The sequence below is a fragment of the Chionomys nivalis genome, chromosome 26 (genome assembly GCF_950005125.1).
Source record: "Chionomys nivalis chromosome 26, mChiNiv1.1, whole genome shotgun sequence".
Lineage (NCBI taxonomy): Eukaryota > Metazoa > Chordata > Mammalia > Rodentia > Cricetidae > Chionomys > Chionomys nivalis.
The window spans coordinates 4,932,960-4,951,055 of record NC_080111.1 but is presented as its reverse complement, the minus strand read 5'-3'; the positions used below and the strand labels follow the sequence as shown (position 1 = coordinate 4,951,055).

The 18,096-nt window shown below is 45.4% G+C and overlaps 1 protein-coding gene across 1 annotated transcript in view; it reads right to left on the bottom strand.

Annotated features, from left to right (window-relative positions):
- Positions 1–18,096, bottom strand: part of Dnah7 (dynein axonemal heavy chain 7) — a 198,309-nt gene that overhangs the window by 36,145 nt on the left and 144,068 nt on the right. The window contains exons 49-54 of the mRNA XM_057758440.1: positions 17,403–17,593; positions 11,614–11,747; positions 10,418–10,753; positions 5,922–6,048; positions 4,292–4,486; positions 3,135–3,227 (exon numbers count right to left, since the gene is read on the bottom strand). Coding sequence (XP_057614423.1) covers positions 3,135–3,227; positions 4,292–4,486; positions 5,922–6,048; positions 10,418–10,753; positions 11,614–11,747; positions 17,403–17,593 — 1,076 coding nt within the window. The remainder of the gene's footprint in view (positions 1–3,134; positions 3,228–4,291; positions 4,487–5,921; positions 6,049–10,417; positions 10,754–11,613; positions 11,748–17,402; positions 17,594–18,096) is intronic.

Sequence of the window (18,096 nt, the reverse complement as noted above, 5' to 3'; positions counted from 1 at the left end):
GGCCGGGCTACATGGGAGAGCCTGTCTCAAAACCAAACAAACCAGACTCTGGATATAAAGATGAGGTTTTAAAAGGGGATCCAGGGCGTTACTGGGACATAAATTCCTTTCAGAAAAACAATTACAGATGATGTAAATAATCACTAATGATGAATACGATCCGCCAAATTTAAAGACACTTTCATTTTTTAAAAAATAAGTATCCAAGACACGGAGAAGAAAAGAAACTTTTTAAAACTGTTTTGAGATTATAATTACATCATTTCTTCCTTCTCTTTTCACCCTCCAAGCCCTCCTGTACAGTCCGCCCTGCTCTCTTTCAAATTTATGTCATCTTTTCTTCATTCATTGTTATACATATATTCATGAGTACATATATGTGTATATATAATATATATAGTATATACATATATGGATGCTCGGTCTGCACAGTGTTGTGTGTGCCTATTTCCAGGACTGACCATTTGGCACTGGATAATCAGTTGATGTGCTCGTCCTTGGGGGAGACCGTTTCTCCCACTCTCAGTGCATCGTTGTTCTTGGGGTGGCCAAGGCCTTGGGGTTTTAAAACACTGACTATGTCCCCACAGCTCCCACGCAGCAATTATCACAGACACCACACACCTCCCTCCCACATCTTTACAAATGGATCGAAATAGTCCCGGTTCGGAGGAAGCTAAGCTCTGTAAAAAGACACAAGCTATCACTCAAGAAGCAAGTCGTGCCGGGTTGGCAGATTTTCTCAATACATAGAATTTTCCCGGGTAGAACTCTAGGGGTTGGGGTCTCTGCAGGAGTGGATATGTGCTAAGAGTTAGGATACCTTCCTCTGTACCATTCCTTATTTTCCAATGCGGATCTTCACCTGGCATCTCTGGGTTGTACTGTGCCCAGGTGTGATGTAAACAGGGCACAGAACACCATTCTTGTTCGATCTCGACAAATTGTGGAGTGTGCCCTCCGAAAATAGAAACGTTCATTTTCTGTTGTTATGTGCTCTTTGCTAATTTTGATGGTTCCCTAGGAGCTCAATAAAACTTTGGAATGGGCTGGAGAGATGGCTCAGCGGTTAAGAGCATTGCTTGGTCTTCCAAAGGTCCTGAGTTCATTTCCCAGCAACCACATGGTGGCTCACAACTATCTGTAATGAGGTCTGGTGCCCTCTTCTGGCCTGCAGGCATACATGTAGACAGAATATTGTATACATAATAAATAAATATTAAAAAATAAATAAATAAAACTTTGGAAAAGAAAGCCCGACAGTTGAAGAGGCACAGATTTGGAGAAGAAACATTCAGCAGACACTAGTGTGCTAATTTTCTCGACAGTCCTCCCTCTGCCTTTGTTCGATTCATTTGTGATGCTCATTTGAAACCTTTTTTAATAGGCGAGAACAAAGCTAGCTAACCTTTCTCTAGCTAAGTCGAGCTTTATGTTGAGTTAAATTAACGACAACAGTCTTCAGATTTAAGCCACAGCAATAAAGGAGTTGAGTCTCTTGCTCAAAGTCCTGCTGTTGGGTCAAAGAACAACATCTTCTCCCTGACTTGCTAAGAGCTGCGGGTGTCCACTTGAGACTGAACTAGAGAAGCACCCATCCCTGGCTAACATACCACCAGCTCCACTGAGGGCGGTGTTCAATCTACCTTTGCCTTCCTTGCTCTGCTGAGTACTTAGTTTTCTCCTTTGAACACACGAAGCAGAAGTCAGAAGAACATGTTGCAGTACCGAGATGCCAATCTACTCCTTCAGAGCTGCCTTTGACACAGCTTCTTTAGAGAAACATGTTTTTATTTCACTTACACTTGTAGATTCTGAAATGCACATTCCCTTTGATAGAGATTTGCAGCTACAGAGGTTCATACAGCTAACATCATACATATAATTTATTTCATTACCCAACTTCAGTTTGTGTCTCGAGCAGTAGCCACCGAATGCACCTTTAACCCTGCTCTGAAATGCAGATGTCTGCTCAAATTTTGAAGTCACAAACTTGCTCCGTTTCTTCTTCATCTTCTTCTCAGAGTCCAGCCACACAGAGTGCTGTGAGCGCCTCTGGAAGAGCTTAGTCATAGAAGGCTGGTGGCAAGACAAACCCCCCCTCTTGCAGAATGGAGCGCAGGCTACTTCAGAGGAAGGAGCAACGCAAAGTGTCTGCGAAGGCCCTACAGTCAGCCCAGCAGAATGGCTGCTGATGGGACTACACACATACACAGCACCCCAGCCTAGGGGAGCAATTCCTCGGGCCTGGAACACCCCTCAGCTTGGTGCAAACCGCGGGAGCAATTTGCCAATGCCCAGTATCTAGGAAAGGCGCTACCTCTGGAAACAGTTACAGTAGCTCCAAACACCAGTTGGGTGTTCTCGGCAACATCTGTCTGAACAAGATTTGTAAGCAAAAATCACTCGCGTGCCACGCTTTTGAAAAGTCTGGCAAATGTGTGTTCCCGTGCATGTGTGTGACTAGGAACTGAGAGGCAATGGAGAGAGAGCCAGGTACAGATTAGACTATTTATTTATTTATTTGTATGTGTGTGTGTGTGTTGTGGGGGTGGGTGTGCGTGAGCCATAGTGAGTTACAGGTCAACTTGCATGCGTTCTCTTCTCCTAGAATGTGGGTTCTGGGCCTCTAACTTAGTCACTAGGCTTAAGGTACCTTTACCCACTGAGTCATCTTGCTGGCCCAAATTAGACTTTTTAATCTCTATTCAATACTTTCGCAGACTCATGTAAACATGCAAAGGTATGGATGAGTGAAACACACCTATATGTACTCAGTCAAAACAGGCGTGGTGGCACATACTATCCCAGCATTCCAGAGGCTGGGGCAGGAACATCTTGAGGTTGGGGTCAGCCTCACCTGTGTAGTGAGACTCTTAAATGACAAACAATCAAAGTATTGTAACCAGGACCAGCCAGCAAGGTGGTGATACTGTTCATTCAGATTCAACATCTACTAAATCAGCAGACAGAAACTCTCAAGACTAAGCTTCTATGAGCATAAGATGCTAATTCTAGAAATTCTGAACAACAAAATCAAAGAATAAATTCACGTGTGTGTGTGTGTTTATTTTTAGATAACTGAATCATGCTTCAGCTAATTTGGACTATCATAAATGTCAAATTCACCTCACCTTGTCTGGCCTCAAACAGCGAATGATAAGCATCCTTTGGAAGTCATTAGCTTTATTCTCCCATTCTTCCGGGAACACCTCATGGTGTGGCTCCTAAAATTACAGTAAGTAAGTCAGGGCTAGAGATCATCTCTAAAAGCACTAATAGTTGACAAATAATCATATTCGTGAGGAAGACATATGATTCGTGAAAACAGAACATCAGAGCAAATGTTATTTAAGGTGTCGGAAAATTAATGTCAATGTGTATACCTTTGAAATTTCAGAACCAGCTATGTGGTTTCTCTCCATGGCTCAACACAGTGAATGCAGCTGTCATTTTCAACTGAGAAGAAACACTCACTAACAGATGCTTCTGGGAATTACTTTGAGCAGCAGCCACGGCGGATCCAGAGCAGATCCATCCCCAAGGAATGAATTCGGTCTCAGTCACAGGACAGGCAGCCCTGCTGCCAGACCCCCACCCCACCCCACCCCAGAGCAGCCACCTCCCTAACCCTGGTTTAGCTACAACTGTCTCTAGGAGAGCAGCTACCTACTGTATTCAAGAAGAGTAAAGATGGCAAGAGCAGAAACAAAGGAGCAGAAAACAGTAACTGGGGACTGGAAAAAATTTAGCCTTTATGCCAAAGTAAAGCTGGAGAATGTAAGAGATGCTACCTCTCTTAAAAAGGGAAACAAACTGCTTCATGGCATATGTTAACTTTCAGGATCTAATTAGAAAGCTGGCGCTTCATAAAAACTGTTTTTGAAATGCCAGTTTTCCCCGCTCTTCCAATTATAAAAGTATTCGCGAGCTCATATTCCACATTCAGAAAATCTAAACGGTTGTTTGGTAAAATTTTAGTTCATCTTCTGTAATGATCGCTGCAATCTAAGTGGAAATGGAAAAGAAACATTTGCTGAGGAAATTCAGCAAAACATTTCTAAAGGTCATGCGGCTCAAATCTTCAATCTCTGGAGTTTGGGTAGAAATAGAAACAGGACCATTGTCTTAGACAGTGAAGGAGAAAAGGAGTCAAACTTTGTATTTTAACCACCGACCGGTTGCTGAAGGCTATGAAATCTTGCTTGTGTACAAGGTAAAGATGTGCTTTGTGACATTATTGTCTTCTTCATTTAAAAGCTTTGGAATAGGAAAAAGGATGAATACATACCAAGCTGTCGTACACTTTTTTCCATCCATCCTTCAGGCGCATAAACTCCCTGCGAATGGTCTTGAAGGCCGGTAAGTCGTCTAGACGGCAGATCTCGTCCCAGGACTTTTGAGGAAGCCACGGGCAAGGGTTGGTATAAGGATTGTCCAGCCCAATTCCACCGGTGAGCAGAAATCTCCACTCTGCCTTGTTGATCTGCAGAAGAGAAACACCGTAGAGAGTTACAGAAACTTTCCCTGGTTAGTTTACAGTCACGGCAGAGCAGTGGGGTCTTTTCAGAGTCTGGGGAAATCCCACGGCTGTTATGGCTGTCTACGGAGTCACGAAAAATCCGAGTACCGAATAGGAGCAGTTAAAAACGTAGCTCCATTTAAATAGCTACTTTTCAATCATTTTCTCTAGAATTAATAGCTTAAAAATTAAGGCCTAAATAAATTCTACTTGAATAATAGATGTTCCTCAAAAATGGTTGCTTACAGTCTCAAATATTGGCTCTGAAAATTAATAGAAAGGTAAGATAGCAAAAATCCGCCATATTTCCATTTATTCTCTATAAAATATAGGGAGTTACTATGAAGCATGTACAAGAAAATATATGGAAAAATGATAAATATTTTTCACAATTCCATCAAGATATGACCATATGAAACTTTACCAATCTTAAAAAGAAATACATGAAAAGACTATGATGTTTCTTTCATAAATAAATAAAGCATTTCATATCTTTTAGATAAAGAGAATTTAAAATTAGGTTACATTTGCATGCGATCATTAAAGTCAAATCATTAGATTTGAGTAATTTCCTTGAGAATGAGAATAAATTATTTAGTAATGTTAAATGTTAAATGCATGGCCACGTGAGAATCCAATAGAAACAAGTTGTTGTTGTTGTTTTAAACACAGGATACTGCTATGTAGCTCAGGCTGTACTCAGATTTGCTGTACAGTCTAGCCTGCACGCAGCCTCACAATCCTTTTTCCGTAGCTGCCCAAGTGTGGGGATTATAGTTGTGTGCTCCGCCAGGTTCTTAAACCGAAACACAAAAAATTCTGCATGACAGTGATATACTCCAGCCTGAAATTTATACTTTGCCACTGTGACAGTCAGCCTTGCCGTTTCTTGCCTTGTTTCTGTTCTTCGTCATATGCATACACACATATATATGACTACGTCCCCATGCAGATTAGCAAACTAATCAATGATATCACAATAGTGTCGCTAGCTAAACAAGCAGCATCCATCAGGTTTGGACGATCCTGAAGAGGGGCTCCTCGCTCATGGTAAACTTTAGAGCCCACTTTCGATGTTACCACATAAAAGCGTGGAGATTTCGGGGCTTGAGGCCTATTCTGGGAAAGCTATTCCACCTGATGATAAGAATTCAGTTTCTACCTCTGACCAAGCTTAGACCCACGATCGTCTAACCTGCCCCAAAGATTAGGGCACTGCGTACTATCATCTCCTCTTGAATACAACTGGGTCTAGAGTTGCGATTCCTCTGCGCTGACTCTTAAGTTGTATTATCGAGACACAGGGACGCTCAGACACTGACACACGTCATGGTACATCCCTAAGACTGTCTTCCTGTACCACGAGCATCTGTGTCCTACAGACGGGACCCTCACTAACCGCATTGTCGTGTATCAGCAGGTTCACGGTGAGGCAGAAGGAGAACAGCATCTTGTCCTTCTCAAAGAGCGAGCGGCAGATGTTGACGTAGAGCGAGTACGTGAAGTGATCCTTCAGGATCTGAAGCCTGAGGACCAACAAAGGAGGGGGGAGCAGAAACGGGGTCACCACGAGGGAAATGCTGAGACCACACAGTACAGACTGTTGGACGTCTGTTCTCATCCAAACAGTCAAAGACCTTCACTCCATACCATCATACACCTATCAGAATGGCTAAGATCAAAAACACTGATGACAGCTTATGCTGGAGAGGCAGTGGGGTAAAGGGAACACTCCTCCATTGCCGGTGGGAAAGCAAACTTGTACAGCCACTTTGGAAATCAGTATGGCGGTTTCTCAGAAAATTGGATATCGATCTACCTAGAGACCCAGCTATACCACTCTTGGGCATATACCCAAAGGATGTCCTAACATACCACAAGGATACCTGCTCAACTATGTTAATAGCAGCATTATTTGTAATAGCCAGAATCTGGAAACAACCTAGATGCCCCTCACCTGAAGAACGGCTGGCTAAGGAAAATATGGTACATTTACATAGTGGGGTATTATTCAGCTGTTTAAAACAATGGCAGCATGAAATTTTTGGGCAAGTGGACAGAATTAGAAAATAAAAATCACCCTGAGTGAGGTAATCCAGGCCCAAAAAAGAAAAATATGGAATACACTTACTTATAAGTGGATATTAGATAATCATGCTACAATTCACAGACCCAGAGAGGCTAAGTAACAAGCGGGAACAATGGGCGAACACATGGCGAGGGGAGAGACCTTACGGACGGACTGGGGGCAGCGGGGATGAGAACACGAGGGGTTTAGTTGGGGTGGGTAGAGGGGGGAGAGTACTGAAAGAGATGACTGAAAAGGGGGGCATTTTGGTGTTAGGTAGAAGCCTGGCACAAAGGAAATGCCCAGGAACCTACAGGGATGACCCCAGGTAAGACTCGCAAAAACAGTGGATATGTAGCCTGAACTGGCCATCTCCTGTGACCTGGCAAGACTCCCAGCAGACAGACTGGGACACCAACCCAGCCACCCAACCTTTCACCTCCAATCTGTCCTGCCTATGGGATGTGCTGGAGTAAGGTTGGTGCAGAGATTGTGGGAGTGGCCAACCAATGAGTGGTCCAGCCCACCCAGAGACTGGATGGCCCAGAGACCTAGGATGGATCCAAACATGACTGGAGGGAAAAGAATGTCAATGTCACGAAGCCTAGCAATATTCGGCTCTACTCATAGATTGGTGACTACCCAACTGTCATCAGAGAGCCTTCATCTGGTATCTGATGCACAGCCAAACATTAGCCCGAGCTCAGGGAATCCTGCTGAAAAGAGGGAGAAAGGATTGTACAAGAGCATCAGAGGAAAATCCACAGAAACAACTCACCTGGGCTCATAGGCGCTTGCAGAGACTGAACCAACAATCAGGGAGCCTGCATGGGGCCAGCGTAGGCCCTCTAAATATATGCGATACTTGTTTGACATATGTAAACACATGGTTTACTTGTGGACTCCTCACAATGGAAGCAGGGCCTGTCCCTAACGCTTTGGTTGGCTTGGGGACCCTATTCCTCACACTGGCTTGCCTTGCCCGGCCTTATTACATGGAGTGGTACTTAGTCTTCCAGCAACTTGACATCCTATGCTTTGTTGATACCCATGGGAGGCTGGTACCTCTCTGAACAAAGACAGAGAAGGAGTGGATGGGTGGGGAAGAAGAGAAGAAGGAAGGGATGGGAGGAGAGAAGGGAGGGGAAACTGTGGTTGGGATGTAAAATAAATTAATTTAATTTAAAAATCACTTCGAAACCTAGTTGGAACTTACTTTACTATTGTTGTTGTTGTTGCTACTGCTGCTGCTTCTGCTGCTGTTGGTGTTGTTATTATTTATGGTTTTTCAAGATTAGGTTTCTTTGTGTAGCCTGGGCTGTCCTGGAACTTGCTCTGTAGTCTAGGCTGGCTTTGAACTCACAGAGATTTGCCTGCCTCTGACTACTGAAAGCTGGAATTAAAGATGTGTGCCAGCACTGCCTGGCAGGACTTGCTTTAAGACCCAGGAATGTCTCGAATGTCTGCCAAGGCCCTGGAGGTCACTACTGTGAAAGAAACCCAATGCCTGTGGAAGGTCGGGGGCCTGGCTTCAGCAGGCTCCTGCTTTAAGATGCGAAGGTGTCTCCTCTTATGTAAGTGTGGAGAGTTTGTTCTTTCTCCTGATAAAGTTAATTTCTAGCACAGATGGTCCCTCAGTTAGCAGAGTGGGGATGAACTAAGTGTGGCTTTCTGCTTGGTTACTAAAAGGGGCGAGATGCCTTTCTGTTTTTACGATCTTTCTGCAGATTGCCTGAGATGCGTAGCGCACACTGGTTTAATGCTGATTCAGTTTTTCAACGACTTTCTTTCTCTAATGCCTTTCTGGAGAGGGTGCCCGGGTTAGGAGAAGATTTAGATTTTAATTATCCCTCCCTAGCAATAGACGCATAACAGAGAACTATTTAAAGAGGAAAGTAGAGAAAACGCTGCGCTGCACGAAATGATCGGCTCGCGTTCCACCGGTAAGGGGTTGGGTGCAGAACGCCGGCCCAGGAGAGCACATATAGTGATTCCATTTAGACGAGCTTCTAAAATGGGAGAACTGATCTGCGGGGCTGCAAGCTGGACAGCAGCTGTCTTGGGGGAGGGAAGGGGATGAGAGGTGGCTTCCGGGGTGCTGAGGATGCTCTCTGTCTTGGGCGGGGCACAAGCATGCTCCCTGATGAAAGCTCCCTCAGGAATGACTTTAATGCATCTTCTCTATCAATCTTTCTATACTTCTCATTTACAGTAGCCACACATACAGTTTCCCTTGCTTACAGATAAAAACATTTTAACTACAAGTAAAAAGCTGTGTTTGTTTTCTACATTGTTTTCCAAATCTCATATTAAGGAGAAAGGGATTTGATTTCTTTGTTAATTTCATGGGCTTTACTTCTAGTGTGAAGAAACAAGCACCTTAGACAAGTTCTAATCTGGTACAACAAGAAAAGGTGAAATATAAAAAAAAATGTGCTTGAAGCATGGAATCATTATAGCTTTTCAATCTTATACCAAAAAATAAATAAATAAATAAAAAGTCATTTCAGGGGTGGTCAGAGAATTTTCTCCTCCCAGATTCCAGCAAATACCTACACTTTAAACTACATAGACGCTAACATTCTGATGGCTAGTGTGTTAAACAGGACTGAGATTAGGAACTGCAGCAAAAAGGAACACTAGGAGCCAGAGAGATGACTCCAGGTAGAACACACTTGCATGCAAGCCTCGGAACCCGAGTTTAGATCCCTAGAAGCCATCAAAGGTTGGATGTGATAGAGCCTGACTGTAAAATGGTAGGAAGAGACAGGGGAACCCTCGGGTAGCCAGCTAACCCGGAGTACACAGCACCGAGCCACAGATGAGACCCGGCCTTGAACAAGCACAAAGTGTGGACCAACCCCAAGGTTGTCCTTTAATCCCCACACATGTGCTGTGACAGCCTCTTGCCCTCACAAGCATATCTCTCTCTCTCTCTCTCTCTCTCTCTCTCTCACACACACACACACACACACACACACACCAACACACACACACAAACACACCATCTCTCTCTGTGTCTGTCTGTCTGTCTGTCTGTCTGTCTCTCTCTCTCTCACACACACACACACACACACACACACACACACACACACAAACTAACATACTGTCTCGGGACCTAAAATCCAGCATAGAAAACAGATGTGTCTATCTAACTAACGTCCTAGGAACATAGGGAAACTTTGAAAAGAAAGATCACCTACAATTTTTTTCTTCGGTAATCCTCACAAACTTGAAAACTTCCAGAACAAAAAACAAACACCCCAAACAGATATCAAACTAAAACGTGCCTCCCACTGACGACAGATCAAAAGAATTTTACCCTTTCATTGACTTAAGGCTAAACAAGATCTTGATACTTGGACTTTTTATACCCTGGTCAACAGTAAATAAGACATTCTCTATGGGTAATCACAGTGTGAAAAGCTGTGTGGTTACCATAGCCAGCAGCAGGTATTTGCTTTAGCCCTGGTACCTGGCACAGTTCCCAAGCAGGACACCCAAATGCGAACCTCAGTTTGGGAGGTGGCTCAGAGTCCACTTGTCGTGGGAAGATACAACTCCTCTCTCCATCCCTGCGGGCAATAGGTGTTCCGCAGATGGGAACGAGCGCTAACTGCCTCCTTTTCTAGGTTGGTGTGGCAGCCCTACAGCTCTGCCAAGAGTCGTTTCCCAGACTGAAGTTACAGGCATCGACTCTGTTTCCGACTCCAGGATGCACGGAGCTCGCTTTGGGCTCGTGACTGTGATGCTCAAGCCGTCCTGGATCAATAACCCAAGCCGTCATTTCCACTAACTTAGTATCAGCTAGCATTTCCTTTACGCACCTTTTCGGTAGGATTTCGGATTTCTCCGAGTTCTCGATGGACAGGATGAAAAGGTTAATGAACCAGGTCAGTGAGTACTGGTACATGGGCTCGATGTTGGCCAAGTCGGCAATGGAGAAGAAGAGGATGGAGGAGTGGACAGCGATGGGGCGGTAGCCCATGCGCGTGTTGTCGATCTTTCTCTCCGTCTCCTCGGCCACTTCCTGCTTTTGAGAAATCTCATTAGCCAAAGCCTTGGAGGAAGACAATATCTTAATGGCCGTCTCATCTTCTAGGATATTGCCTTCTGACGACGAAAGGACTTCTAAAATCTTGTCTTCGATTTCCTTTAGCTGCCTGGAATGAAGCACAGCTTTCTCAGGACAAAAAGAAATGGCTTCCAAGTCATTTCAAATATGCAGTCTTTTCTCAGAAACAGAGACAAAGTAACCTAAAGAAATGCACCACGTCATGAAAGATATTTGGAAAAGGATGCTTTGAAATTAATTTTTTGTCTTGTGAAATGTCACCAAGGCACCGCTTCCCTGCTCCAGCTCCCTTGCTAATAATGTTGGTTCGTGTGCCGCCCCGAGAGAAATGTGGGCAGCCATTGTATTGTTCTCTGCCACCCTGGACGCTCCTGCATTTTGACATGACTTAGAGAGCTTCGCTGTGACAGAGACGCTATCAGCAGAAAGTGGGAAACAGTTTGTGCTTTCATTCCCACCTGGGTCACAGTGAACAGAAACTTCAGGTCACCTTGGACTGAAACCCCACGTCCGAGCCTGTGGCAAGTCTTCTGGTTTTTCCCGTGTCTGAGAAAAGGATTCAAGAACGTAGCTCTCCAAATTAGTACGGAGGCTCTATCGCCCCTGCATTACAAAATTTCCCACTGGCGGGGAGGAGCTGGAGAGAAGGCTCAGTAGTTAAGAGTGCTTTGCTTTTCCAGAGGACCCGAGTTCAGTTCCCGGTACCCACACCAGGTACTCTCAGCTGCTGTGACTCCACTTCCAAGGGTTCCTATGCCTTTTCACCTTTTCCTGGCCTCCAAAAGCAACCACCTATGTGGCACACAGACACTTATATAAACAAGTATATACGCCTTTAAAGCAAATTCTGATTTGGGACACCTATTTAAACTAGATAGATGCTTAGATGGACTTTAATTTTTTATAATCACAAAACAAATACTAACTCCGCATTTTATGGTTTCAAACCTTTTGTTCTCAGCCCCCTGTAGGATCAAGGCTTGCTTTTCTTCCTCCAGGTCTGGTCTTTCCCGGGCCACCACAATTCCCAAAAGCTGATCCTGCATTCCCTCTGTAGTTATCATAAAGTTCAACAATGTTACCTACAAGTCAAAGAAATTATTTTGAACTCTCATTGTTTTTTTGTTTTTTTTTCCCAGTAAGAAAGCTTCCGTGTGTGACTCGGGGTTTCATCCATATTTCAGACACACTGTATGAAGACAGAATTCATAGAGAACAGAGCCGGAGGTACAGGCAAGCCTGACTGTTGGTTTAAAAAACCCACAAAAGTTTGTGACTGTCAGAAATCGAACGCTTAGAACAGTTTATTTATTCCCAGTTCAAACTGCTCCAATTTCTGTCGATTTTTAAACAGCAATCAATGAGAATGAGGTTGGAAAGAGTCTTAATACAGGCTGAACTGATTCTCATTTTAAGGCCTCTAGAGGTGTATACCAAACAGTCTTGAGAGAACTATTTTGATGTTAATGAGTCTTTTATGTTAATGAGCCACTATCCTGCAGGAAGAAACACCAGGAAATTTACATTTTAATAGTGCCCATCAAGGGCTATCTGTGGAGTCCACTCCATCCAGGTACCTTATTAGCTGGAGGGGGTGTGTGTGGTTGTACACCAGTACTTACAATCCTCCCTTTCCTGGTTCTTCCTGACAAATATGTTAACGTTCTATATAAAAAACTATTGACGGTTCCTGCCAGCTCTGGAAAGATCTCCACGCTTCACTTCCACTCCCTGAAGATACACCAGCATTTCCGGGCTCCCCTCTGGGTTTCACGTCCCAGCCCAGCCCTCTGTAGCCTGCTCCCTTCCGGCCCCTCTGTAGCCACCAATGCATGCAGCAAGGCGACAACAGCTGACTAGTTCTGGCCACCGAGAATCCCGAAGCCAATGGACACCTCCTTGAGCTTGGCTTCCTTTGAAAGTCTCGCGTGATTGGTTTTTTGTATATTTGCCAGTCTGCTGCCTTCACGCCTTAGCGTCCTCAACCTCATCTTCACCTCCACGGCTTCCTTTCACGTCTTTTACTTGTCTACAGGCGAGCTGATGGTGGAACCCATAAGGAAGGGCTGTTAAATGCCTCCCTGCACTTCAGCCCGTGCGCAGCTGAACACCCTGACACTGATAATACAGCCTCCTCCTGGACACCTTCCCAGAGCACTCCACCCCTCCCCGACAGCTCCCTGTGCTTCTTAATTGGCTCCTAACTTCTCACGGCACACACGTGACTGGACGCAGGCAGAGCGGCTAGAGTGAAGGCAGCTCTAGCCGAGGGATTGTCTGCGACTTGACTTTGTAAGAGGGGCCAGTGCTCGCTGGCTGTGGAGTTGTTTCCTGTCATTTCTAGCTCCTAAAATTTTAGCCATTTGATGATTATTTCCCAAGAAACTTCCTAGAATACAATGAATCAGGCTGTATGCTAGGAAGAAGAAAAAGAAGATAGTCTGGTGTGGGGGGTCCTTCTGACTGTGTGTTGCTTTTCTTGGTTAATGAATAAAGAAACTGCCTTGGCCTGTTGATAGGGCAGAACTTAGGTAGGCAGGGAGACTGAACTGAATGCTGGGAGAAAGAAGGGCGGAATCAGAGAAGCTATGGAGCTGCCGCCAGAGTCAGTCATGCCGGAACTTTGCTGGTAGGACACGACCTCATGGTGATATACAGATTAATAGAAATGGGTTAAATTAAGATGTAAGAGTTAGCCAATAAGAAGCTAGAGCTAATGGACCAAGCAGTGATTTAATGAATACAGTGTCTGTGTGATTATTTCGGTTCTGGGTGGCCAGGATGAACAAGCGACTTGCTACTCCTTGCAACAATAGTCTTTCTGTTAGTTGAAGAGGTGGTTTGAATGGGTGTGCCCCCCACCCCCACCCCACAGACTCACATGTTTGAATGCTTGGCCTATAGGGAGTGGCACATTAGTGCCAGCTGTTGGAGCGGATGTGGCCTTGCTCGTGGAAGTGTGTCACTGTGGAGGCAGACTCTGAGGTCTCATATATGCTCAGACTATGCCCAGTGTGAGACACAGTTCACTGCCTGTTCCCTCCAGATTAAGATGGAGAACACTCAGCTCCTTCCCCAGCACCGTGTCTGCCTGCATTCTGCCATGTTTCTAGCCAAGGCAGTAATGAACCAAACCTCTGAACTGTAAACCAGCCCCAATTAAATGCTGTCCTTTATAAGGGTTGTTACTGTCATGGTGTCTCTTCACGGCAATAAGGACTTGCTGGTCAGAAGTCACAGTCTGCCATGGCTTGGCAGCTTCTTCCAAAGTTTATCGAGATGGGGACTCCCCACTCCTCAGCAGGACTTCCTGCTCTCTACCTGTCCTTACCTGGAGAATTCCCCTGGACCTAGAGGAAGGACCGTATCTGAAAGCTGCCTCTGAGCCTGGAAGTCTGATTTATCTCCAGGGCGACCCTTCCTGCTAGAAGTCTTCCCCATGCTGTACACATGGTAACCAAGACTTAGACTACAAGTTTTGCTGTAGGGCCCTGTCGCCACAGGCGCAGCTCATGATAGGAGGGCTCCAGTCAACGCAAATGGATAGAGGATTCATCGCTAGACTTTATAAAAACCTCTATTCCCCCACAACAGAACAAGTAAAACAAAACATACAACCAGTTAAACGGGCTAATGAATTGAACGGACAGTTCCGAAAACTGAAATACAAATGGCCAACAAACATATGAAAAATTGTTTACGCTCCCTAAGCCGTCAGAGGAAAACCAAAATCAAAACTATATTGAGAGTCCCTATCACTCGAGTCGAAGGACAGCCATTGAAAAAACAAACAATCCATGTGGATAAGGACTCAGGGGAAGGAACCCTGATAATAGTGGGGTGTAAACTTACCCAGACCCTGTGAAAATCAGTTATGGAGGTTTCCCCAAAAGACTAGAGAAAGAGCTTCCACGTGACCAGGCCACACCAGCCCTGGGTATTTACCCAAAAGCCTCCTGACCAACTTATCCCACAGACCTGTGCACACCAATGCTTAATACAACACCGCGCACACAGCTAAATTACGGAACCAGCCTAGGTGCCCAGCAACAGGGGTGTCCATCAGGAAAAGGTGACATATATGCATAATGGAATTTTTTTTCAGCCATAAAGAATAAAGGGGAAAGGGAAATGAAGAAAGATAAGGAGGAGGAAGGGGAGGAGGAAGGGGAGGAAGGAAAGAGAAGGAGAGGCGGTAGGTAAGAAAGGGGGAGAGGAGCAGTGGCTGCTTTCCACTTGCAGACTCGGCTCCACGCCACACAAAAACAGAAGGTTAGCCCTCTTCAACCCAGGATTTAAGCTGGGTACAGACTACAGGGCCAGGGCACTGCCCGCCACTCTTCCGGGCGAGGGTTAGTAGCATTCAATTCTCAAACCTCTGAGTTGAAGAGAACATTTGGTGGCTCTGTCTGAATTGTAAACTGGTGTACGGTCCACACTCACGGGGCTCCCCTTCCCCCAAGCACATGGTGTACGGTCCACACTCACGGGGCTCCCCTTCCCCCAAGCACATGGTGTACGGTCCACACTCACGGGGCTCCCCTTCCCCTAAGCACAGGTATGCAGTGTGGTCACAGATGCCATGGCTCCAGTTTTGTCTTTGTTGTGTCAGGACGCTGTCCTGACATCTGGCTATGGTACAGGGGCTATCCCATTTCCCTGCCTTCCCTGGCAGGAGACGGTTCCCTCTGCAGGGATGTGGCATTTTGGTTTTGTCTTGAAATTTGCTCCCTGGGGCATAAGTGCAAAGGAGCGTCCTCTGGTACCCTAGAGGTGATTCACTTCTCCACCCAAAGCCAGACACCCGCCCTTGCTCCTTCCCCTCATTTTCTCAGGCTCAGCCTCCAACACCACTAGGCATGGGTTAGATGGATGCCATCTTAGGTTTAGATGAGAAAATTATCATGAAAAAACCATAATTGATCCTATTAACAGATTAACCCTGCATGAGAAACCAACTACACGGGCTGTACTCGTCTCCACGCAGAAACAGCATCAGTAACACACACGGCTGTAACTTTTCTCTCGCTGCACGCAGACACAAGCCTGTTCATTACTAGCCTATTAATGTCAGATCTTTAAAACCAAGATTTCGCAAATGTAGCCACATGTCCACAGAGCATTTAAAATCCTACAAGCACAGCATCATGATTTCATTTTCATTGAAACTCAGAAGGATGATAGTGGCGTGGCACCCTCCCCTGGGTGCTTTGGAAAGCAAAAGGTACAGGAGAGGCCTAAACTGTGGGAGGGAGAGAGTGTGTGTAAATTTGCAAATGAAAGCAAGTCACAGCCTCACCAAGCTTCCTAATCCCTGCTTAATCAATCCCAGCAATTAAAATAATAGAGCAATAAAGCCCTCTGAGGATCATAGGGATTTCAGCGTTGAGTTATGCGCAGATCAGTGTCCTCCCCACAGCTCGGCTCGACTTCTGTCATAACCGGTTATTATCCAACCAAGAGCTGTTCACGCTGGAGGTGAGACTGCCGTGTGCCTTATTGGGAAGTAAAAAGGGTTTTGTTCGTAGTGTTTATTAATATTTTTCTTAACACAGCCTTGGGATTTTATTTCTTTGTTTTATTCTTTTCTCCTTATATCGAAAAGTTAGATAGTCACACTAACGTTTCGCGCGCACATAAATTCTGTCTGCTAGGCCTCATTGTGAGCGTTTATGGAGATAACTGATTTAGTTTCCAGGTCGCTCAGTGACATGTTAACTTTTATTATGACGGTCTACAGACAGGACTGATGCACGGGGACGCTAAACTAGCTGTCCGAGCCTGTCATAGAGCAGCAGTTCAAATCCACACTCCCACGGTGCTGGTCTCTTTCCTAACGTGTTAGGAGATCCTAGGTATTTTAACTGCTCTGAGAACAGTGTGTTTTAGCTGATTAAAAACAGTAGCCACAGTATGTTCATTATGTTTGCAAAGTCAAGCTGAATTCTCTCTCTCTCTTTCTCTCTCTCTCTCAGACACACACACACACACACACACACACACACGCATCGGTCTCCTCTAGTCCTCTTGGCTCCAGCAACGCGCTATGTGTGTACTTTGAGCCTCTAGGACACGCTATGTCATCACCACTTCTGACTCACGCGTTACACTCATTCTGTACACACTGCTGAGAGCAGAGCGTGAACCCCTAGAGAGCAAGCATCCTGTTCCCCGATCACGGATGGAATGAATGTACCACCAGAGATGAGGATAAGGGAGAGAAAAGCTGAGCTGGATGAAGACCCTAGGCCCCAGGAGCCCAGCCTCAGAGCAATGTCACGGTCATTGTGGTCCTTGAATAACAACACTTCAATTTCACCCTTTGCAAGAATGTTCAGGATTTTAAAAAGAACACTGATCAAAAATAATTCCTCTCAATAATTCTGTAAAACCAGACGGCAGCAGCATCCTCAGCCTGAACAAAGGATGGAGTCTTGCTTCTAACCGTCAGCTCCGACAATTAGCACAAAGAAGGACACCTGCTTTTGGCAGTGAAAATCTGCCGATGATTGGGCAAATCGGATTCCGATGGTCCCATCGCAGTATGCTGAAGACTCCAGGCTTTGGTACTCTCAGGCACCCACAAAGCAACATCTGGAGATTACTCTCGAAATTTCGGAAGCGGGCAGAAGGGCAAATTCCACATGTCCTCCTACGGTGAGGGAGGAAAGTACGATCAGGGAGACGCGGGACGTGGAGACGCGGGACGTGGAGAAACGCTAACTTAGGGTACTGGCCTTCACTGACGTCTCAGGGAGGTAATGCGGGTTTCTCAGCTTGGTGGTGATGTAGAAGCGGAAGTCGGGAGCGTACTCGATCGTGGCGTCGCCAAGCCGGATGCACGTGCTCCCGCCCTGCTTGAAGGTCTGTTTCAGCAGAAGCGGCTCCAGAATCGGGTCCAGTTCTTCGCCCACATTTTCTAGCAACACTAGAGGCGGAAAAATAGTCCGTCATCCTTAAGGTACTGACTGTGAACGTTCAAGGCTCAAGTTCTGTTCAGCTCTCCAGATGGCCCCGTTCCTAGCGGCCTTGAAAGTTACCCTCATCTTCTAAGAATACAGAGAAATGAAGTCATAAAAACACTGCCTGCCAGTGGGAAGGACCAGCAAGAGGGTCCCCATGGCCGCCCTCCTTCCACCTCCTTCTACACGCCTGGCTGATGGGCTCCACCTGGCCTGGGACTCATTGTACCTAGGCACGGTGACAGAGAAAAGGCATTTCTGTAGTTATTTCAGTGTCTACTGGCCTTTTATATAAAATAGCTCATCTATATTATAGAACGTCTGGAAAATACAGGACATTATAAAGAAATCAGGCAACAAATTCTAATCTGATTTTCTTTATCTTTCCTCCGTTAAATAGCTTAGGTTGACATATGTAAGTTGATGCAAAATTCATATAACATAATTAGCTGAAAAATAATTTCTATCA